The sequence below is a fragment of the Anoplopoma fimbria genome, chromosome 10, assembly GCF_027596085.1.
Source record: "Anoplopoma fimbria isolate UVic2021 breed Golden Eagle Sablefish chromosome 10, Afim_UVic_2022, whole genome shotgun sequence".
Classification (NCBI taxonomy): Eukaryota; Metazoa; Chordata; class Actinopteri; order Perciformes; family Anoplopomatidae; genus Anoplopoma; species Anoplopoma fimbria.
Window position 1 is genome coordinate 2255699 of NC_072458.1, and position 22718 is coordinate 2278416.

Genomic DNA, 22718 nt, shown 5'->3' on the forward strand with positions numbered 1-22718 from the left:
CCCCAAATAAAATTTGGACCTTTTGAAGTCTTGGGACTTTTAAATGCCAGTGCCATTTAGGGTTAGTTTAATCTCTATGCGTAGCACAAGCTGTTAGTATAAAATACTCCTGTATAGCGCAAACATGCTGCTTGTCTTGCACGCTCACTGCAAAAAAAACAAGTTTACCATAAGTAGTAGTATATCATAATCAATTTAATCCAGTAGATGTATTGATCATGACACACAATATAGAGCGTGCCAGTAAGTCATCTTTTTTAAAAAAAGGATAGAAAAAAGGACAAACGCCACAGTTTAATTATTATTATTTTTTTTTTTATTCAGAGGCATTTGACAAGTGGAGCTGTGTGTGAAGGGGAGGTGAAGGGGCACAAGCATGGTTGCAGAAAGGGGGTGAAGGGAATATCATGCTGAAAATTAGATCACTTTTCCAAAAAAACTCAGAGACCCAGTCCCTCATATCTGTCTCACACCAAGATGTTCCACGTTACACAGCCAAGAAATGCTAACAGAAGAAAACAGCTACTGAATCAGCGAGTGAGTGTAGCAACTGTGAAAGACAAAAGGGAAAAAAGGACAGGACTTGTATCTATTTTGAAGTCTTTCAAATCAGCAACAAAAAGGCAGGCCCTTTTTTTTTTTTTTTTTTTTTTTTTTTTTAAACTGTATTTTCTCATTTTAACTATTGAATGCAAAATCAAACACGTGATTTGACCTTTTTTCACAAAAAAAACCCAAGCAAAAGTTCAAATACATGAAAGCCACACCACCAAAAATAGAAAGCAGAAAGAAATAACCATCGGTTGAGGATTTCAATTGAGCCAAAAAGAGTACATATAAACACTGACAAAAGAAAATATTTTTGATCACTTTCGATTATTTTCTCAATTCTAAGGAGTACATGATTTAAGTTTAAGTTTTCATTCATATCTGGGGAAGCATGGGGAGCCATAAAGGAGGGGGTCGGGGGGCTAAATTCTAACAAATAGAAGAATGCCTCTACTTCAAATACATGTCTAAAGAGGTAGATCAAAACAAACTGCGGAGGAGGGGAAAGGGGTGGAGAGGGTGGTTTGGCAGGAAGGAAGCAGGGAGTTGGGAGGTGTCAGGGATATGTTTAAGTATCACTTGTGCCCCTCAGTAAAGCGCGGTGTTAGGATGGCGCGCCAATATAGAAAGAAATGTTCGGGGGACTGAGGTATCAATGCGCGCTGGCGCTCAGTGGGGGCAGGGTGGGGGCCTCGTGCCACAACAAACCCCACCCCCTCAGCTGAGGTAGACGGCGTTCTACTGTGGAAGCATGGGTACACTCGAGATTTACCACAATCAACATATTTACATTCGGCATGAAGAGACAAATGATATAAATTGGAGATTTAAGTTTTGGATTCCTTTCCTCTTTTCTTACTCCCCCAGGTCAGGGTTCAGTCGGTATTTTGTGTGCCTTGTTTTTCCGTGTTTGAACAAAGTATCAAGTTACATTTGTGGGTTACAGAGAATGTTTTGTTTAAATCATTTTCTCATAGCTCAAAAAACAAACAAAAAAAAGTTTTAAAAGTTATGCGTCTATCAGTGTGACTCCCCCTACCCTCACCAAGCAGTGAACGACGTTAACATTGACTTAATGGCCTGGCTACAAGGGCCACTCCGAACTGACAAAGCTTGCTCTATGAAAATAAACCTAGTCGGGCTTGGACCTTTGCTAAGACACCATCGTCAAGGAGGTGGCAGATGGCCTGCGAACACAACAGACAAAAAAAAAAAAAAAAAAAAAAAAAAAAAAAAAAAAGACACTGCTGACTGAAGGGCAGCTAGAGAGAGGACCAATACAGTCCACACTGCACTGCCCTGACCACGGCCCTCCTAGGAAGGCCAAAAAAAAAAAAAAAGAAAAAAAAAAAGGATTTGTTTGACAAATTAAAGTACCATTACCAATAACAATGTCAATCCCAAAACTAAATGGCATTGCTGTAATTATGTACGGTTGGCATTACTTGCATGTCTTAGATGTTTTGTACTTATTTTCAGAAGATGGTGGACCCTCAGGGGAAAAAACTGAGGCAATTTTCTCTTGATACTCCTGTCAGCCGCCAGCTGAGTGGGCGCCAACTCTTGCTCCGGGGCTTCTATGTACAAATAGACTTTATGTACAGGGTCATCTTAAGTCACACATACACATGAACAATGCCACCTAAAGCACCCGAGTTGAAGGCAAGGTCAGTTGGCAGCTGACCAAATTTTAAATTTTCTTAAAAAAATAAAAATGTTCAAAGACTATCAGCTTTATAAAGTATACAAAATACCACAAAAGCAAAATAAAAAAGAAAGGAACATTTTTTTTCATATATATATAATCATTTTCTTTTCTCTTCTGAGGTACTAGATCCTGAGGTAGTTAAGTAAAATGCATATTAAATTGGTTTTCCTGGGCAGCAGCAGTTTCGGCACCGTTTCCCAAAGTGTCAGTCGTGGCGCTGCCCTCACCTCTAAATATATATTCATCTATGTATATAGGTCTATCTATAAAATGCATCCAAATTTATAAAATGCCACTATCATTACAAGGGCAGGACGCCCAATATAATCCACCCTTTTAGGGGTCCTGTCCTGAAACAAGAATCTTTCCCCTAAACATGGCCCACCCATTCTGAGCCAACCCTCCCCCAAAATAAACCTCTGTTGGTCCAACCAGGACCTTCATAGCAATGCCTTTTCCTTTCCACAGAAAATTCATGAGAAAGCTTCATCAACCAATTAAACACTGAAAGAAAAAAAAAAAAAAAAAAAAAAAAAAAAAATCTGAAGTCAACCAAAACATCCTGTCAGGTTTGAAGTACCACACCAAGGAGGCAATAGGAGGGGGATCCTTATTTCTTCTGTGTGATTGTAGTGTAAAAAGAGGACCCAAAAAAAAAAAAAGAATTGAACACACCCGTGGGGGGAGGAGGAGAGCGGTCGAGGGGTGCGTACATGTGAGGGCAGGTGACGTAGTTGGGAGCCCTCAGAAGTACATTCTCACAGAGATGCAGAGAGTTGAGGTGGGTGGAGGTTTAGATGGCGTAGGATCTCTTTTTAGCCACACTTGAATGTTCATCAAGTAAGACGAGGAGGGGTGGATGTTTGGTGGGATCTGATAACCTTTGACCCCCTGAGATGAGCGTTACGACTCCTCGTCTTCCTCTTCTCCCCCTGGACTCTTCTGCATCTGTCCATCTGTTGAGTCTTCTGGCAGATTCAGTCACCATTCCTCCAGGTCCGGAGCTTTACTTCCTGCGGGGCTGCGGAGGTTGGCCTCCAGATGAGGGTTTAGGCTGCTGCTGCCTCTTCACCTGGGCCAGGATCTCCTGGATCTTTCTCTGAGCCAGCTGGATGACACGAGAACACGTTAAGATCAGATCACAGCACAAAGAAGTCAAATAAAGAGTCCTTTATGTATTGACCATAATCAGATCCTTTTAGTCTTCTCAGCATGTACGCGATAACAGCCGAGTCTCTGTGGGCCAAGTTTGCCCTAAAGTAAATGAATGCATGACCTTTATACAAATGCAGAGCTGAAGAAAGACGATATGCCTCTGGAGCATCAGACTATACATCTTCAGTTCCTTTAGAGTCCTACCTGGCAAGCAAAGAAGTGTCCACTGATCTTGACTACGACCTGGTCATTCTCATCAGGCGTCTGGTCCCTGGGCACCACCACCTCTGCACAGGTCAGGTTCTGCAGATCAGTTACCTGCAGCCACAATAAAGACATGTGAGAATAATTACAACTTCAGAGATAATAGTTGGATAGTAAACTCCACTGTCTAACAATTCATTTTTTATTTGTATGAACAAACTGTAAGTTACTGCCAAGTTAGGTGCCATTTTTTCTTTTTTTACCGTTTTTCCACCTTTCCCGATGACTCGTCCAGCAGCAAAGGAAGGAACCTTGATTTGAGCCTCAAGCTTCACCTCTTCCTTGGGTCCAAAGAAATTCTCTTCCTTCAGCTTGCCAAAGATGCGACACTGAGCCTGCAGCCGGACAGGTTAAAATGCAGATTAATCATGGTGCATTTAAGAAACGGGATATTTCTTCCAGAAAAATAATAAACCCAAGAAAAAACATTTTCATACTGAAAGAAAATTCTGAGTGCAAATAAAAAGTCCAAGAGCTGCTTAACAGCTGCTACCATCAAGTTTAAAAAGGTGGCCCCCTTCTTTTGTTTCTACAAACAGTGTTGTGTGTGTTTATACGACTGTGAAGAGGTACTACACCTTAAACTGAGCCTCTGGCGGTCCAGCGATGGTCACCCTTCTCTGTGGTGTGGAACCCACTTCTTCTGCAGGGGCAATCTGAAGGAGGGCAGACAGACGGTATTAAATAGACGATAAAAAAAACACAACCAGAGACCGATCAGTCAAGGCAGGGACAACACGTAGACAGCCAGCATCGACACGTCATGATTGAGATTTCAAACGTCACTCACCTTGATTGAGGCTCCGGCAAAGTGTGACAGCTGTTTGATGTGTTGACCCTGTTTTCCAATGATGGCTCCAACCGCGAGAGCAGGGATGTACAGGTGAACCGTCTCCGACTCTTGGTGTCCCTGCTGGGATTAAACACGTTAGTGCTACTGTGGCCAGGAGATCTCACAGACCGTAACCGCAGACCACCTGCTTCAGCCACCAATGTGCAAGTGCAGACACTGGATCAAGCAAAAGCTGTTCAATCTTTCAAGCTGCATTGGAGCTCATGCCCCACGGTCATTACATCCTGTAGGAATATCTTACTATTGGGTTCCTTTTTCTGAAGGAGACCACACTGTATGTTCCAACACCACAGAGTTATAAATCTGTTCTACTGCTCAGAACTAAACTCTGAATTAATTTGCTAAATGTTTTTATACGTCGAACATAGTATGACACAAGCATGACTAGTAATTCCATCTTAAAAGAGAACCAGGTTGAAAGTGGCATCTGGATATAAAGTCAATGTTTAATTAGAGAAGACTGTATTAACAGATACCTTGTGCTCCAGCACATCACTTGTGTTTTAGTGTGTGATTGACTTGAGCTCTAAAAGGAGAGACGGTTTGGATCGTAGTAGCACGGATTATTTGGGATCAAGCCCAATATTCTAGTCAATATGTCATCTGACGGTATACTAACAACTCACTTTGCAGCCTACAAATCTGGAGAAGAGCTTTTAGTGCTGAGGATGTGTTTTACCTTGAGGATGTGCAATTTACCTTGCAAAAAAAATAATTCAAATGCAGCATATTTTGCAGAACACTGTAAAGAAATCTTGTGATCTAAAGTCTGACTAGTAGCCAACTACTGTTGCCCTCCAGGATTTAAGTTTTCTCATGCACAAAGATTAGGGCCGTCCTGAAAAAACAGAATGCATTAAAAAGGTCAAAGATTAAGGGGCAGCTAGCCGCCCTAAACCCGCAGCGAGCAGTCACAAGCCGTGCAAAGCACTTTGGGACGGGTGACTTACAGCAAGGGGCTGGCTGCTCGCCGACTGCATAGAGGCCCAAAATGGCCCCTCACCCCCATAAGGACTGTACTAAAGGAAAAAAGTAAACATGAGGCTGAGTTGCTAAAGACTAAATGTTTTTAAATTAATTATATTGTTTCCACTACCCTGACCCAAGAGTTGCAGAATATAGAGTTTAAAATGGAAAACGCAGCCAGTCCTGGGTTTGAAAGGGTAGCGTATGGGGGCGTACTGCTGTACTGTATTTGACAAGGAGACCGTCACTTACTCCAAATGATGAGCACCCACCGTGGGCTCCCGGAGGTGGCATATTGGACATGGAGGGACCCATGCCTGGTGTTCCACTGGGGAACAAACCCAAAGCGTTCAGATTCAAGCCTGGAATCAGGTTGGACTGGAGCTGGAGTGAAATGAGAAAATTTCAATCAACACATTAATGGTTGTATGCTTAGTTATCTTCTTTAAACTCACAACTGAGGACTTCAGATAAGAACCAAAATATAAAAATCCAGCAGGATCGGCTTGTTTTGAGCAGTTATGTTTGTAAACCAAATGTCAGCCTATCCTTCTACAGTACCAGTCAAAAGTTTGGACACACCTTCTCATTCAATGGTCTTTATTTATTTTTTATACATTGTAGATTGATATTGAAGACATCCAAACTATGAAGGAACACATATGGAATTATGTGGTAAACAAACAAATGCTCAACAAAACAGAATATGTTTTATATTTTAGATTCTTCAAAGTAGTTGAATGAGAAGCTGTGTCCAAACTTTTGACTGGTACTGTATGTTCTTGATGCATTTTCTTCTGATACAAATTCTGTGGAAAATCTTACATTTATTATGTCATTAACTAAACAGCATGGCTGCTGTGTAATAAGATTTATTTTTCCAAGGTGCAGTACTCCCTTCCCCCAAATTGACAGAGGTCACTGAGCTCAATTCTGACAGCTGAGAAGGAATTGTAGTCCCCAATCAGAATTTCCAAAAGTTGGAAAGCTTTCTATCAGCTTTAGGCATTTAGAGAAACCTAGTAGACACAGCTATAAGCCCCGTGGAAAAAAAACATTGTTTCCGTTTTGTAGTTTTATGAAATTGATTCAGGATATGAAAGTGCTGCTGTGGCAACAATATTTCCAAATCACTTTTGTACATGTTAAACCACCATTTCTCATTTCCTTCCTTAAAATTTTTTTTTTTCCCCCTGTTATCTGGCCTCTGTTTTTATGTACTATATTTGTATTTACTTAGTAACCGTATTCATCTACTGGAGCAGACTGTAGTTAACTTTCAAAGCAATAAGTCAATGGCAGTTTTCCATTAGAAAAACTGCACAACCATTTGAATATTTATAATTTTCCTTCCTGAATAAAAATGCTTACATTCATAGCAGCCATGTCGCTCTCATACGATTCCCTGATCTTCTTCATCAGCTCTTCCTCGGCTCTTGCACATGCCTCGATGGAGCCCTTCACTGTGATGGTCCGCTCTGGGTTGTACACAGTCAAGTCCTGGAGACTGGACAGAAAAATGAAGGGGAAGAAGAGTCATGAGCACAATTGTGTCGGACTATAAATTCTGACAGCATGACATGCACCTTTAATGTTATAGTATATACTTTGGTAAGTGGCACTTTTATGAATGGGCCACAGAGACCACATAAAGAGTCAATAAAAAGAGCCATCATTGAACTGTGAGCTTCAAACAGTCTTACGCTGAGATTGTGATCTTGGTCCCCGTGTCCTGCTCGATTTTCTTCAGGTTGCGTCCTTCCTTTCCAATCAACCTTCCTACAAAGTTGTTGTGTGCAAGTATCTTCAGTGGGATCTCCTCAGTGCTGCACAAGACAGATGGGTTGCTTAGTTAAATGCTCCTACGACAGTCAGATCGGACCTCTCCTACAAGTGTCTATTTTATCTACAGTATCTTACATACATTACTTCACATTATATACACAAGCTTTGCAACCTGCAATCTATCCATCCACGAATTATGACACCGATAGCCGTGCACAGCATCATGCATACATTACCATTTTACAACATGCATAACAATTATTTTTAACTGGATTGTAACACATGGAAAAGTAGCCGAAGGCATTTAAAGAAATGGCTTTGGAATTGTAATTAAGACAATCGCATAATTGAAAAGGCTGTGCCAAATGTGTAAAAAATAATATGAATAAAATTAACTATCACAAGTTTAAAGATGACATAAAATACTAAGAACCAGGTTGAAATAAGGAAAATAGTATTTTTCTCTCATTTTGTTTGGGGCAAACTCACAACTTTGTGTCGAGGGCTTCCTTCTGCATGATCTCCATGATTGTTGTACAAGCGTTCGAACAACCTTCAGGGGTGGAGTGAATTGTGATGGGCTTCTCTGCTGCACCTGCATTTTCTTTCCTATGGATGTCAATCCTGGAGCAAAGGCAAAGTGAATGTATAGTACATTTCAATAACAAGGCAAGTCAAAGTATAAGACAGGAAGGAATTAAGACGAAATATAAAAGAAATTGGATTTAAAAGGATAAAAGAAAAGTAAAATGGAAGACTTAAATAAAATCAATTTACCCATGAGTTAACCCTTCTCATGGTCAAAGTGAGGACTCAGCTACGTTTCATGACTACGGCAAGGCCATGTTCGTGGTCTTTAATGTTAGAAATTGAATGTGCACACTGATTTCTTAAAAATCATTCTTCTTTTGGTCCAAAAACAATTACTTCTGTTTTATCTTCAGAGGTGCCAACATGCTCTTCAGTTTAATAATCATTGCACTAACTCAGGGCACCACAGCCACCTGTTGAGTTATAAAATGTGTGTGCACGTTGTTCCATTTTTGTAAGATATTAAGGCTGTAGATGTTGAACAGAAGAGGCCCAACAATGGAGCCTTGGGGAACACCGTCATTTTTTTTAATGTTCAGATGTGCCATGGCTGATTGCCTATTTGAAGGACAGGTACTATTTTAGTCTGAGTACTAAACTGGTTTGAATCCTGAGAGTCCTAAACAGTTTCCCAGTCTGTCTAGTAATATGTTGTGGTTGAGCGTGTTGAATGAAGCAATTAGGTCAAATAATACTTAAGACTGAAACTTTTCCACTATATGTGTTTAAGTGGATGTCATTGAAGACTTTAACAAGAGCAGTCTCAGGGCTGTGGTCAAAAATATAACTAGAAAACCTAATTGTTTAGGGCAAAGAGGAAGTCTTTCCAATTATTTTACAAAAAAATGGGATGTTTGATATGGGCCTCTAATTGTTCATTGGTGAGATGTCTAGATTGTTCTTTTTTTAAGAGATGCTTAATAACTGCAGTTTCAGGGCCTGTGGGAAATGGCTTAAGTAGAAAAGTATGGACTATTTGCAGTCGATCTGATGTCATGTAGAGAGACTACTTTTATCGGGGTAGGAGAATAGAAAGATAATTAAAAAAAGAAAATCGGACTACTTTATCCTGGAAGTCAACGGTACAGAAATGGAAAAGGACACAGCTCACTGGTTCACTATAATTCCTGACCTCTGTCTACGTACTTTGAGTGTGTCTGTTTGGTGATGTTGCGGATGGTGGCACCTTCCTTGCCGATAATTGCCCCCACAAACTGCGTGGGAACCAGCATGCGCAGCGGGATGTCCGACTGCATTTTGGGCCGGGCGCCCATACTTGGAGAGCCGGAACGAGACGATCCACGGGGGACAAAGCCTCTCCTGCCTCCCCCTGAAGGACCCTCCGCTGCAGCAGTCTCATCTGGGATGTACGAGACTTTCAGGGCGTAGTTCTCCATCATAGATCCGTTCAGCTTCTCCATTGCACTGGGGAGCATACAGAGACGTCAGTCTAGAAAGCTCTGGATAACCACTGCGCAGGTATGATTTAACAACACAGGAAGGCTTTTAGACATCAGTCATGGAGTGAAATACCCTGAATTGCCAAACAGATTTCTTGAACCCACAAAGCATCAGGTTTGATTTCTCTCCCATTTCCTCATCAATGGGAGAATCCAAGCAGTGGGGCCAAAATCAAGGGGGTTTGGGTGTAAATTTAAACAGTTCATGTCTCAAATGACAAGAAGTTAAGGTCCTTACAAGCCTAACATACTGAGGGGCAGTGGCTTAACATCATTCTCATGCGGCACAAGAAATTCACTCTCAAGATAGCATTCACAACTCGTACAAGCCCGCCTTGTCAGCCTGAAGGATTTGTAGTGAAACAATCAATTATGCCTAAGAATCCTTCAACCACTCGTGCAGAGAACAACATTGTAGTGTGATTCATGTACACCAGGGGGCACCAGATGGCTAATTTACCCCCCCCCCCCCCCCTTCCCTCTCCAACACATACACACTTCCCCCCCTCCTCCCCGTCATCATTGCATGTCAAATTAAACTTGACTGGTTTTTGGGAGGATGAAATCAGGTGCACTGTAAGAACACTAGACAGAGGAGGTTGATGTCATTTCCAACAGAAAATGCTAGCTAGAGTGAAAAACTTGAGCAGATCCATGTCAAAGACATCAAGACAGATGAGCTGGAGGTTAATGATGTGAATACACTGCGTGTGCGTGTATATACTCACAGCCTGGCCTGGTCCTTGGCTGCATATCGAACGTTGACTACTGCAGTGTCTGTGTCAGTGTTTACTGTGGGAGAACACAGCAGAGTCAATAGACACATTCAATGGCACCGACACAATTTACCAACATGGGCTTTTAACATAGGTTATACAGTAAAAGATTATTTACTTCAGAAATTGCAATGATGCATTTTTGGAAAATAAAATAAATTCTTTAACAAGCGTTTGCAGTTGTAACATAAAGCATGTAAGACACATTTTGAATGCAGTATAAAAGGCGAGTTGAGGCAAGGTGGTGGAATTTCATTTTAGGCAAATTAAAGAAGTCAGTTTTTACCTTGTTCACAGCTCTCTACTGTACCATACTGAGCAAGCATACCATCCAAAACCTGGGAGAAAGAGAAAGAAAAAGCCACGATTACTCAGAGCCCTTGAAGGCCTTTGACCAGAACCTGTTCGTGAGCAAAGCTCATTTGCAGGAACCAGCCCAGCTCACGACCAGAACACAGTCCATTAATTCTGAACCCGAGTTCAATGTTGAGTTACGTGGATACATTTGCTACCTTCTTGTAAAAGCCTGTCTACCTCAAATTATGACTCTCCCCTCCCGTCGCTTGTATGGTGCTGAGCAACATCTTTTTAAAAAGTACCCATTATTCATTGTAAAAATAAAAACACACCATTTTAAGATTATTTTTTAAAATCTCAAATGGATTTAATTGTTACTTTTTAAATATTGGCATAAAATAAATAAATAAATATATATATTTAAAACCCAAAAAAGGCAAATGGCCAAAAAAAATTGCTTTATTAAAAATGCATTCAAAGAAAGCCACACCAAGCTGACCACCTGCCCAAATCTGGAGACCACAGGGTTTTCAATTTATAGTTGTGATCAAATGTGGGCGAGAGGGGGAGCGAGGGTTCCAAGCTAAGCTAAGACATCCGACCATGCTCAGTTTAATCCAAGGCCACACCCCCAAGAGCTCAACCCCGCTTTCTAGCCAACAAGACAGCGGCCCTGCAACCCCCCACTCAACCAACCCACCAACCATGCAACCTCCCGCCTCCCTGCCATCTCTGCTCCCCGCCATTGGCTGCTCCTGCGCCGATACGAGTTCCCTGAAGGCAAGAGTTGCTGGCTGCTGGCTGGATGCCATAACTGACCGTCTACCGAGCACAGCCAATGGGAATCCAGGCCATTCAGGAAAGGGTGGGGTGCATTCCAGCAGGAAGCAGTGGCTGGGGGAGGGGTACGACTTCATGCTACACATTCTGTGAATCAGTCCACATGGAGGGGAAAGGGGGAACGGTCCAAGGCCCATCCACCCACTACAGCTTGTGAACACGCCACTATGCTCAACACTGTTCGCTCTCTTTAAGGCTACACACACACACACACACGCACACCATGACCCATTGTCTTATCTACCTGATAAGATACATACAAGGCCTTTGCATCAAAAAGGTCTCCTACTCTGTTTTTCCATTCTTCTAACCCATCCCCCCTCTGGGGGAGAGAAACCTCCATGTCACCTTTTGAGAAAGCAAACAGCTTGCTACATCTTAGGAACATGGATGGATCTGGAGCTGTTGTTGAGGGACATGCGTAGGAAAAGCGAGCCCACCATTACAAAACACAGCCTCTCTGCAGCCATTTGATCTCACAGAGAATCAGGCTGAAATCTTGTGTTAACTTTACCATTTAGAATACAACATTTTTTTTGTTATTCTCATTAGCCTTCCATAGTCCTTATGGAGCAGAAAATTTAAACTGAACAAAGCTACAGGCACACGCTATCAGGGCTAAACCTCTGCAGAGGGAAGAGGGAAAAAAACAGTCACGTAAAGCTGTTACTGCCACATGAGATTCCACAGGGAGGTCAACAATGAGATCTTGAGTTTCACACATAGGATTTAAAAGAAAAAAAAAAAGCTACAGTGAAATTTGTCATTCAACTTTAAATATGTTGAAAATTTACGTGGGCTCAGCCGATTAGTGTGTAATCAGAGTAGAATGTGACGCAGACACTGAATACCAAAGTGTTTCAAATCGAACGCTTATCACATGCGGAGAAGGAAGGACATGCAATGCACAGTCCCACACGATTGTTGCTCAACATTCACTTTTCAGGCAGTGGCCTTGAAATCTGACCATACGACAGCTCATATCTTTTGATATTATTCCTTTTTATGTGACATCTTTTTGCCTGTTAACCCTTAATGCAATGAAAAAAACAAGTGGAATTAATTAAGATTTTAAGAGGCAATCTCAAAAGGTTTACATTTAAATAAATGCACTATTGTTACCTCAGAAGGAGGTAACAATAGTGATAGAGCATATGGCACATGAAGTATTACAAACTAGGCGTCAGTGCTGACGTACCCGGCAAAAAATGCTGTGTTACAGCTTTCTCCATTGTATGCACACAAAAAAAGTACTATGCACACAATTCTGAACCTGAGGCTCAAGACATGTTTTTCTAATGAATTTGTCTCAGACAACGTGTGGTTGTATTTTTGCGTATCAAGGGTCACTTTTAAGCTTAAATCAAGATTGCCTGTGTTGGAACAGTTGTGTGTAAAACTATCGGAGAGGATTCACTGAAAGCTGTGAATTTTTGTTTTTGTTATTTTTCTTTATGCGTGACCTCTGTCAAAGCTGCTTTGTTACAAATGTGCTGGCAGAAACAACATTTGTTTCTTATCTATTGAACTGTATCTCATTAGAATTGTACAAGTACTTTTGTAGAGTTTATGCTGCATCATAATTTAGTTAACAGTGTCAGTAGTATACAGTAGTTTGAGGTAATGGCCTTGTAATATATTCTTAGACACCATAAACTCCGTCCTTAAATCATGATACAGTAGAATCTTTACAGAATCAAAACTTTATCAAAAGCTTTAGACATTTAGCGTAGGGCTGCCGCCTTGATAAGTCGACTTATCGGTCGCTTTGGTCCTAGTCAACTAAGATTTCTAAGAAGTCAATTAGTAATTCAATGCTTTTTTTAATGCTGAATGACTCATTTCTCATAAACCTATGAGCACATCTTTGGTAGGCACAAGATTTGAAGTGGTGCTCGTGTGATTCTTTGTGGAGAAACTCAGTTTCCCTGATCACTTGATTAAATCAACTAATTAATGTCTTTGTTGACTCAGATTTTTTTTGCTCGCTGACGGCCCTAATTTTCTTTCTTGCATGGTCAGTGATTGCATGCATTGCACTCAATTGTTATTTTCTTCCCCCTCTGCATGTCAAGGAAACATTGAAATATTTGCCTCAAATTTTTTTGAAAGGCCTTTTTCCCCCAGACTCATTTTGTAAACTAGGCACACAAACATAACTGTCAAATTGAGGTAGGTCTTCTTAAAAAAAATTATATAAATATCCCATAATCCATATAACGATTAGCACGGTTGGGTTGGCCAGGGATCCGCTGAAACCGCTGTCACATGAATGTTCACAACCCCCTCAAACAAAAAAACAAACTTGGTTTATCTTGTTTTCATTTTTTTTTTCTCCAAGAAAAACACTGTGTGGAAAGGCATTTTCTTTCAAACTAGCACATGTGATCAGTGTTGAAAACACCATGACCGAACAATTAATTCATGTCTGCCTTTCTAAACACATCAGATCCTGTGTCGCCCAAGAATAAATTCAACAGCAATCTTTTTTTTGTTTTCAAAATGCTTTAAAGACATGCTTAGCAAGACGCCAATACCACTGGCCATATGATGTTACTAAGATAATGTAACTGCTGAAAGCTTCCTCGCATCCCTAACCCAGCCAAACCACACAAGACCTTACTCTTTGAACTCCAATGTCTTTGCTAAACAAACTGCGACCACCTGTCCTGGTTTCCAAAAGTATAAGGGCAGCTAAATTGTCAGATTTCAACCGTAACATCTTTACCACCGATTACTTATATTTTCAATACTTTCTGTGATACCAATCACAGTTCCACCCCTGCCAGTGCGTTTCACTGGATTGAGTTTGTAGCCATGTTCAAACAGATCATGAGGCGCATGCTCAATTGAACCCAAAGGGGGGCAAGGTGACTCCAGAGGCCACTAAATGAGAGACCACTAGGGCTGCCCGATGGTACCCCGCCCTCGAAGCAGTTAGCAGCCTGTTAGCACTCACCTCCCACTGCATGTGAGGCGGGATGTTCCTGATCTGCAGCTTACAGCTCCTGGAGAGAAAACGAGGAAAAAGGGGTGGGGGTTGGATAAAGGAAGAGGGAGAGAAAATAAATTGATGGGAGGTAGATGGGAATGAAGAGGGGAGAGAGACAGTTAGTTGCTGACAAAACCAAGAGAACAATGACACAAAAAAAAAAAAAAAAAAAACACAGCAGTAGCTCTTCATTCTCTCCACCTTCTAGCGAGATAAAAACCAGGGTGGAGAAGCTGCAGATATGACGTTTGCTTTAATTCTATTCACAACCCAGCAGGTGCACTGAGACACCCAGAGTATAACGTGGGAGGAAGTGATTGGAGAAAAAGTGGGCAAAGGGGTGATTTGGAATCACGACGCGGTGGCCTAAATTGAGTTGTGGGCGCTCAAAATTATAATTATCCTAAAACACATCATGCCTTTTATCCCAAATCACCAATTGTGTCACAGAGGGTGTGAAGATCGAGATGGGGAAGAGAAGCAGGATTGTGAAGCGGCAGAAAGAAGTAGCATCAAGAGGAGCACAGAGGGGGAGAAAAAAAAAAATGATTGGACAGGTGAAGATGCATCTGATCTCTTGTATACACAGTTCGAGGGCAAGCGTGTGCCTGGTAGCATTGCATAATGAGGAATCAACCACTGCAAGGCTCAAGTCCACTCTTTTAAACTAAAATAGACACTTATCCGGGAGCATCCAGCTGTTGTATCAAAAATGGGGGAAGGGAGGGAGGGGTGCTGCAGGTGCTAAAACAGAAACCAAAGGGAATCTCCGCTGGCCGCGTCACACAGAACGGGGAGTATCAAAATTGCATGCTTGTGTGTAGAGTGTGTGCATACAGCAGAAGCAAGTGGAGACTAGCTAGTCACAATGGTGCTGCTGTGCTCCGTCACCAGAAACGACAGGGAAAGAAATCCCCAATTCATCCTTTTAGCTTGAAAAGATCCCCAAATTTAGTTGCATGTTGTCTACAGCAGCGGGTATGAGTGGAGGTCACAGAGACAATGAAACTTGTGGATCAATGAGTCACAGAGTTTCGCAAGTGTCCGCATGCATGTGGATGTTGTCTAAAAATGTGAGAAAAGTGCAGGCCACTCCAAAGTCCACTGCCTGTTGATATGCACAGATCTAAAGGAACAAAATGTACATATGGCTGGGAGCTGAGGCTTTAACACGCACAAACAATGTGGAATCACAAACCCTGACCCCTGACACATTTCCACACCAACCTTACGCTCAACATACGTGACACATATGCAGCCAATTTAAGTCACACTGTTTACACATCCTTTCCTGTCTTCTGTTTAAAAACTTTACGGTATAGGGTGATACTACACACACAGCTTGTTCTTTTCCCCGAGCGCCACTGAGCTGTTAAAAGACGTCTAAATGCAGCTATTCCACTTGTACAAATGGCTCCGCTGTTGGTGGTTGTTTTCTAATCTGCTGTTTAGAAGAAAACACCCTATAAACGTGCAGCATTTATAAACTCACACATTACACCTAAAATTTGAGAAACAAAAAAGGTTTACACACAAGCCCTTCTAGGCAGTAAAAACGTACTGCACTTGTGCAACAAGGGCAGCAGTAGTTGAAATTCCTCAGCTTAGCCACTACGACCGTAATCAAGCTAAAGCAGCATACTTTATAGCAACTGCATATTTAATTTTGAGACATTAGGATACTCTTTAATTCTAAAAGGGCAAATTGTAAAGAAAATTCCCAAATAACTTTCAAGAGGAATTCCAGCCCTTTCCGGCCTACGGTGCCATTCCTGGCTGATCCGGCCCCCTCTCCCCACACATTCTGTATGCTCTGCATTGCGGTGGGAACGCCATGCGAAATGTGCAAATGCACCAAGCACTTCCAGTCGGATTAACCTATAGCTCCACACACAGAAGAAGTCAGCCAGGGTATTGGGTGGGGGTTGGGGGTGGTATACATTCCCTAGTCCAAGCCTTTGATTTGGGGAGGGGGGGTGTGTGTGTGTGTGTGTGTGTGTGTGTGTGTGTGTGTGTGTGAGGGGGCTAGCCCTGTTTCAGGCAAGGGTAACAAGGGCCCTCTCTGCCCTGTGGGGGTGGGGCCCTGTTGCCATGGACACGAACAAGTCCACTGACAGGAACATGTAGAGCGGGGGTTAAAAGTGGGAGGGGGAGGGAAGGAGGGGAGTGCCAGGAGTGACTGGGGAAGGCTCGTCATGTGATGGCCTAGAGGAGGCCCGGCTCCTTATTTACTTTAAAAAAAAAAAAAAAAAATGACTGGACCATATTCTACATGTTCGCCTGCTTCATTCGCCGCCCAGCTGAGACCTACGGGCCTCCACTGTGGACATCACGCACACATATGCATCCATAAAAATAAGAGGTATTAACAAGCCAAGCACCTTTAGACTGCACTACACCTCCATCTCTTAAATCATACATCCTCACTGACTATATCAACACCATCAGGGACGGTGTGGGACACATGAGACCTGGACTCAACAGCCATTGGCTGATCAGTATGCAGAGGTTCTGAGTGACTAAACTCTACACAGTCGGGTTTTCGCTGTCCACTGACAGGCCTTGTATGCACACATAAGCGAACTTTGACATTTCCGTTTGCATAGATTAGACTTCCCTTAGAGAATTCTAATGTGTTGAATATCAGTAAGAAAAAAAAAATAATAAAAAAAATAAAAACTCAACTTCTGCAAACACTATTACGCATATGTGTCTACCTCCCAGCAACATGAAATACAATTTATATACATTTAAGAAAACAGAAAACTTGCTGTGTCATTCTGATTTGAGCATAGCAGGATGGAGCGTTAAGGATCCTTGGCTCGCAGTCTAAAACAAGAGGCCACATTCATAGATCTCCAGGACCCAAAGTCTCCGTCCTAAATCCCAGTTTTTGCAGGTGGGGCCCCAGTGACCCCATGACCCAGAATTCTTGTAATAAGAACCAGGAGTCATTTCTACAAACAGCACTGACACCATCTACACCATTGTCTCAATTTATTGAGTAAAAAAAAAAAAAAAAAAAACTATATAAAAATAAAGGCAAAAAGACTGAAACTTGACACCACTCACTGAAAACAATTGTTACGCTCTGTGTGTTATCCAACTAAGCAGAAAGCCCCCATGAACAAAGCATGTTTAACGTCCGGTTCCCTCACACACACACATATATACACAAAACACACACACTTTGGGTCACACTTCCTACAGCCATGCCATTTTCTCTCCCTCTGTACATGTTTACATGGGAATGTGAAAGATACATTTATTTTGTGAATTTATCCAATAACAGGAGCATCATCTGACCCAGGATATCAAGTCAGAGTCTAAACAATCATGACTCCAATGCAACTCAGTTTACCTTACAATTAAGGATTACATAAAATATTTGGAGTGAAATATAAAAATAAAAAAAACTCACTCAATTAGTATCTGTTGGCAAAAATAAACAAGCCCTAGTTGCACTAACAAGCAATTCAATAAATTGTTGTAAAGATCAGGGTCAAACATGAAAATAAAATTGCCATTTTAAGGCGTTCTGGCCAATTGTATAAAATATAGCCATTTTAACTGAAATGTATATATACCTGTAATTTTCTGATTAAAGCTTAGTTTACTATCACACATTTCACATTCATACTCAGGGGAAAAAAATAAATTCTCAAAATGTTGTCAACAAGTGGGTGTCATCTTTAAAATGCCAGATTAAATAAAAATAAATAAAAATAAAAAAGACACAAACGCTTTAGAATCCAGGAAGTGAAATGTAAATGCAAGTTAGATGTCTTTAAGATTTTTTTAGCTAAATACTACTATAGAATGCATCCGAGGACAACATATTTAACGGCTTTTATTTGTATTATTATTATTATTGAACGCAGATGATGTTCTAGTTTCGCCTTATGTAGCTATACATGTTTTTACGAATGTGACCATTGATTACATGATTTATTTTGCCCAGCGTGAATCACCACAATACATAGCATGTCACCCTTCACGATTCTATCTTCATGAGCACCAAACTGTAGCCACCCCGCCTTGATCTCTGTCTGCTGTAGCACTTCCCCTTACTGATGGGTTCAAAGGTTAAACCATGGTGATTGGCCGAGCCCCCCCAGTTCATATTTGCAGGTTGGAATGCAAAGAGGGGCCTCAGAGCACCAGCGTGTGTGTGCAGCCTATCCTCAGAATACTGTTCCCATTGACTGCTGCTGTGTCCCATGTTGTAAAGGGAGGGCACTTTATACTTTTTTTGAAGTGTGGCTGAAACTCGACTCTGTTGCTGCCATAGCCACCACAGCAGGCTGCACTGAAAGACACAGCAAAATCGCCATTTTTTTTTTTTTTTTTTTTTTCCCTGATCAGGGAAATTTGGAGGATCGTCTCAAGATTTGACATAAAATTCCCCATTTAGCTCACCTGGTTTATTTATCCCCAAGATGCATTTTAGACCAAATAGCCTGTCAAGCTGCCAGAGGAAGCTTGTGTGACGTCCAGCTCAACACACACACACACACAAAAAAAATCCCTTTTCAACTCTTCGCACTTTCTATTAATTTACGTCACGAGTAATAGTCTAAAACCCTTTCACGTCCCATCTGGTATTTCTGCTTTTAAATGTATTTGGCGTAAAACATCAGATTATTCATTCAAACTTTTTTTCTTAAAGAGTATAAACCATGCATATTACGTGTAATGCTCATATGAAATCATTACACCAATTACCAAGCCAGAGCCATTTTTATTTTAATTCAAGAGAAGGATTAATAGTAACCGAATTGCGTCACCACTAAAATATACGCACACAATGCCAAAAAAGCAACAGTGGGCTATTTTTACGTTCTGTGCACAGATTTACGTATACTTTGCACAATATCTGCAGCACAGAGCGCCATTCACAGAGCAGAACAACCTCTGTGCGTCCCCGGGGGTCTTAGTCTGAAACTAAAGTGGGTTTCTTTTTGTGATTTGGGGCCCAAAACCTCCCATTCCACTCGCGTTTTGGGAGTCCATCTCATGCAACAGCAGCACAATGTGCAGAGGAGGGCGGAAGCGAAGGGCAGGCGGGGAGAATGACGGGCAGATCTTCTCAAATGGACGACTCCACCAGGCCTGGACGATCAGATCCAGCCTCCACCTCCACAGCACACTCGGGCTGGAGCTCAAATAATATAATATAGTGTGTGTGTGTGGGGGAAAAACACTAGTGGGTGGGCGAGTGAGAATATATTATTATTATTATTTTTTAAAGGCATTTGCTGGCTAAACCGAAATCCACAACGGTTTTAGGAGCAGCAACATGGAGCCCTTTGGCTACACCTACACCACCATACGCCCCTTTCCTTTGACCCCCACAGCATTTAGGCAAAATGAAAAATACTGAATTAACAGTCAATGGAAACATAAAAGTACATTTCCAGGCAAATATCACTTGGTAAGCATTAAAAAGGCATTTAGAAGAAAATGGTTAGAGGTTTATTTTTAAGAATAAAGATTTTTTTTTTTTTTTTTTATAAAACTGTGGCTACTACAAGTTGAACCAAGAAGCACCAAGCTATGTATTTAAACACAGATAATAATGAGACCTACCGTTGACGTTTAGGGACAGAGTGCTCCACTTCCAGAACTTTCCCATGTAGTTCAACTTTACCTAATTAAAAAAAAAAAAAACACACGCACAACTATTAGTGTCATTCAGGCATTTGACCTCCTTCACAGGCCTCATTCAGGGCCAGTGTTTACTTCTTATTTTGTGCAGAAGCCTAAAAAATTAACAGGCATATGTGTACACATGGCAACGTCCTAGATATTTACAGCATATTGTGATTCCAGCAATATAAACTGATGAAAGCGCACACAGGCATAAGAACAATACGTAAAAAAAAATAATATATATATATATAAAAGAGCCAAATGTTTTGTTTTACGTGTCCCGTTGTGAGCAGGCCTAGCTGTGATTTAATAACAAACCGTGAGAGGAGGTGAATTATTAAAAAAAATTAAAAATAAAGCAAATGAACGTGTGGCTCAGATAGTTGGCCTACATTTGACCAGCACAATTAAACCACCTGGTGTGTCAGCATGGGCGAAATGGCTTCACAATGCAGGGGGGATAGTTGTGGCTTCTGGAGAAGGCCTGTAGTTTAACAAACTGGGGAGTGCAAGTTAAATGTGAAGCTGGTAAAAGCAGCAACACAAACACGGCCTCTGCTCAAAAGCTTGCCTTAAAGTGGGGCTGTGTGATTTAAACAAGGCCAGAATGAGGTTCACTTCTCGGCGTCCATGAACGCAGCACAGCAGGGGGAAGCCTGAGTGTTCCTCATCCTCATGATTGTGTTTACGCGACCATTTTTAAAAAAAAACACACAAGCTTCACTCGGGGAAATTACACGAGCTGAATTTCACTCAACCCCCATGGCAGCTTCTTTCTTTTTTTTTTTCTTTTTTTTTTTTTTTGCTTGAGCCCACAGTGTCAAAAGGCCAAGTAAAGGTTGTGTGTGAGAGAGAGAGAGAGATAAAGAAAGAAACGCTTGGTTACACCTCCCACCCCCACCCAGCAAAGTAAAGGCAATCTACACACAATTGCAAGCAATTCGTGCGTTTTTTACTAAAACACCACTTTTAAACCACCCCAAAAAAAGAAAAAAAAAACCCCACACACACACACAACACATCTCACCTGAAAGAACATCGATGGCCTTCATCGCAGCTTTCTCGTCCGGGCAATCCACAAACGCATAGCCAGTTTTGACCAGAAACGGACCACTGTGCGGAATCTTCCACTGCTCAAAGATAGTTTCGAAGTCCTCCTCGGTGGCCTCAGCGCTCACGTTGCCAATGTACAGCTTATTCATGTTCTGCGCCGAAAAAAAGGGGGGATGAGATGTAGTTATCTGCTCTCACGGATGTGCAAGTGTGTGTGTTTTGGAGTAGCCCAAAAAAAAAAATCTTTACTACTACGGAGCGGCTGTGGCGAGCTTCCCTGTCGTTCAAGCCACAGATAGATTTAAACTGGCAGCCTCTCAGTGCGTTCGCTCTCCTCGGCCGTCTCTCTCTCTCTCTCTCTCTCTCTTTCTCTATCGCAATAAATAAATGCTCAATTATTAATCTCGTGTCTCCAAAAACGATGGCGGGCTGGGTGAAAAGGAGGAGAAACTACTTTGTGTCTTCCTCCAAACCCCCTTTGGCAAAGAGACAGAGAATGTCACACACGGTAAGGCAGGCGGCCGCCTCTGAGTCTACAGAAGAAGAAGAAGAAGAAGAAGAGGGTGAAGAAGAAAAAAAAATCCTCTGCTATTCCGGCTTTTTTTTTTTTTTTTTTTTTTTTTTTTTTGAATGAGCCACGTGTTCAAACTACAAATCAGCCCACACGTGAGGAATCCCAATTGCTCAATTAAGTGTTTGGGATTGGGGAAAATTGCACGGGAATCTGGGGTGGGGACAGCAGAGGGGAGTGGAGAGAGAGAGGAGGGGAAGAGTGGATTGGTGTTGGGGGAAAAACCTGGCGAGCTATGTGCGTAAAGGGATTCCGTGAGAAACCCAGTGTATCTCTACTAGAATCACATTAGTATGCCTTTCTCTGCAAAGCCTCCACTCCCATTGGTCGGCTGAGGAATAGTAAGACGACGTTGAATATTGCGGGGCTTTTGCGCACGGCTGTGTTAAGTGCGCTTTACTGATGACACAGGAGGAGCAGGAGGAGGGGCCATTCATAAATGATGTTGCACTATATTGTTAAATTGCATGCTGGACACGTTTTTAATTTGAAGAAACTTGACCAGGGGAGTGCCCTGCGCAGTGACACGTACTACTATCCACATGACGGCATCCATCTTCTCCAGCTAGTGGAGCCATGCCCTCCCCTGATCCACGACTCAAAGTCCAACAAGCAGGCCCACACTGCGTGGTATTGAGGGATATTTGGGCGAGATGAATGCACAGCCACGGTGCTTTTTTAAATCCAACTTTCAGAGCGTTTGGCACAACGAGGAGGCGTTGGCCATGTGGACCGAATGCACATGGCGGGTTGTTCTCTGCTGTACCTCCGGCATGGCTCTGCATTCAGGGAGGGAGGAGGGGTTTCCTACACTCAAGTGCCCCTAGCGTCCTATGTAACGCACAGCCCAAGTCAATCACATGTGGAGTCCATGTCTTAACATACAAACAGATAAATGTCAGTAAGATGTTTAGTAAATCGGTAGAAGGCCGATAGTCACTCTGCGTGGAGCTGTCTGTATTTACAGGACTAGTTGGGAGCTGAAATCATACCTGTTGATGGCATTACATTACATTACATTACATTACATTACATTACATTACAGTCATTTAGCAGAAGCTTTTATCCAAAGCGACTTACAATAAGTGTGTTCAACATAGGTATTCAAGAGAACTACTAGTCACCAGAAGTCATAAGTGCATCTCCTTTCTTAAACAAGCATCTTAAAGCATAAACCAGAGCAAAAGTATAGTGCAGAGGCAAATT

The 22718-nt window shown here is 41.9% G+C and overlaps 1 protein-coding gene across 3 annotated transcripts; it reads right to left on the reverse strand.

Annotated features, from left to right (window-relative positions):
* Positions 1 to 324: 324 nt before the first annotated feature.
* igf2bp3 (insulin-like growth factor 2 mRNA binding protein 3) lies at positions 325 to 21838 on the reverse strand. 3 transcript variants are annotated; one of them, XM_054606176.1, is made up of 16 exons: positions 21800 to 21838; positions 20916 to 21093; positions 19826 to 19886; positions 14204 to 14252; positions 10394 to 10445; positions 10060 to 10123; positions 9018 to 9296; positions 7770 to 7904; positions 7199 to 7321; positions 6867 to 7002; positions 5748 to 5879; positions 4467 to 4589; positions 4255 to 4332; positions 3880 to 4011; positions 3617 to 3730; positions 325 to 3365 (listed from the first exon to the last, which is right to left on the reverse strand). In XM_054606176.1, exons 2-16 carry the CDS (start codon positions 21088 to 21090, stop codon positions 3264 to 3266), a joined length of 1755 nt encoding a protein of 584 aa, XP_054462151.1. In that variant the 5' UTR covers positions 21091 to 21093; positions 21800 to 21838; the 3' UTR covers positions 325 to 3263. The 3 variants fall into 3 exon arrangements, with proteins under 3 accessions (XP_054462151.1, XP_054462150.1, XP_054462152.1); XM_054606175.1 differs by lacking the exon at positions 21800 to 21838 and adding an exon at positions 21191 to 21472; XM_054606177.1 differs by lacking the exon at positions 21800 to 21838 and having other exon boundaries at positions 4467 to 4586; positions 20916 to 21472.
* Positions 21839 to 22718: the final 880 nt, after the last annotated feature.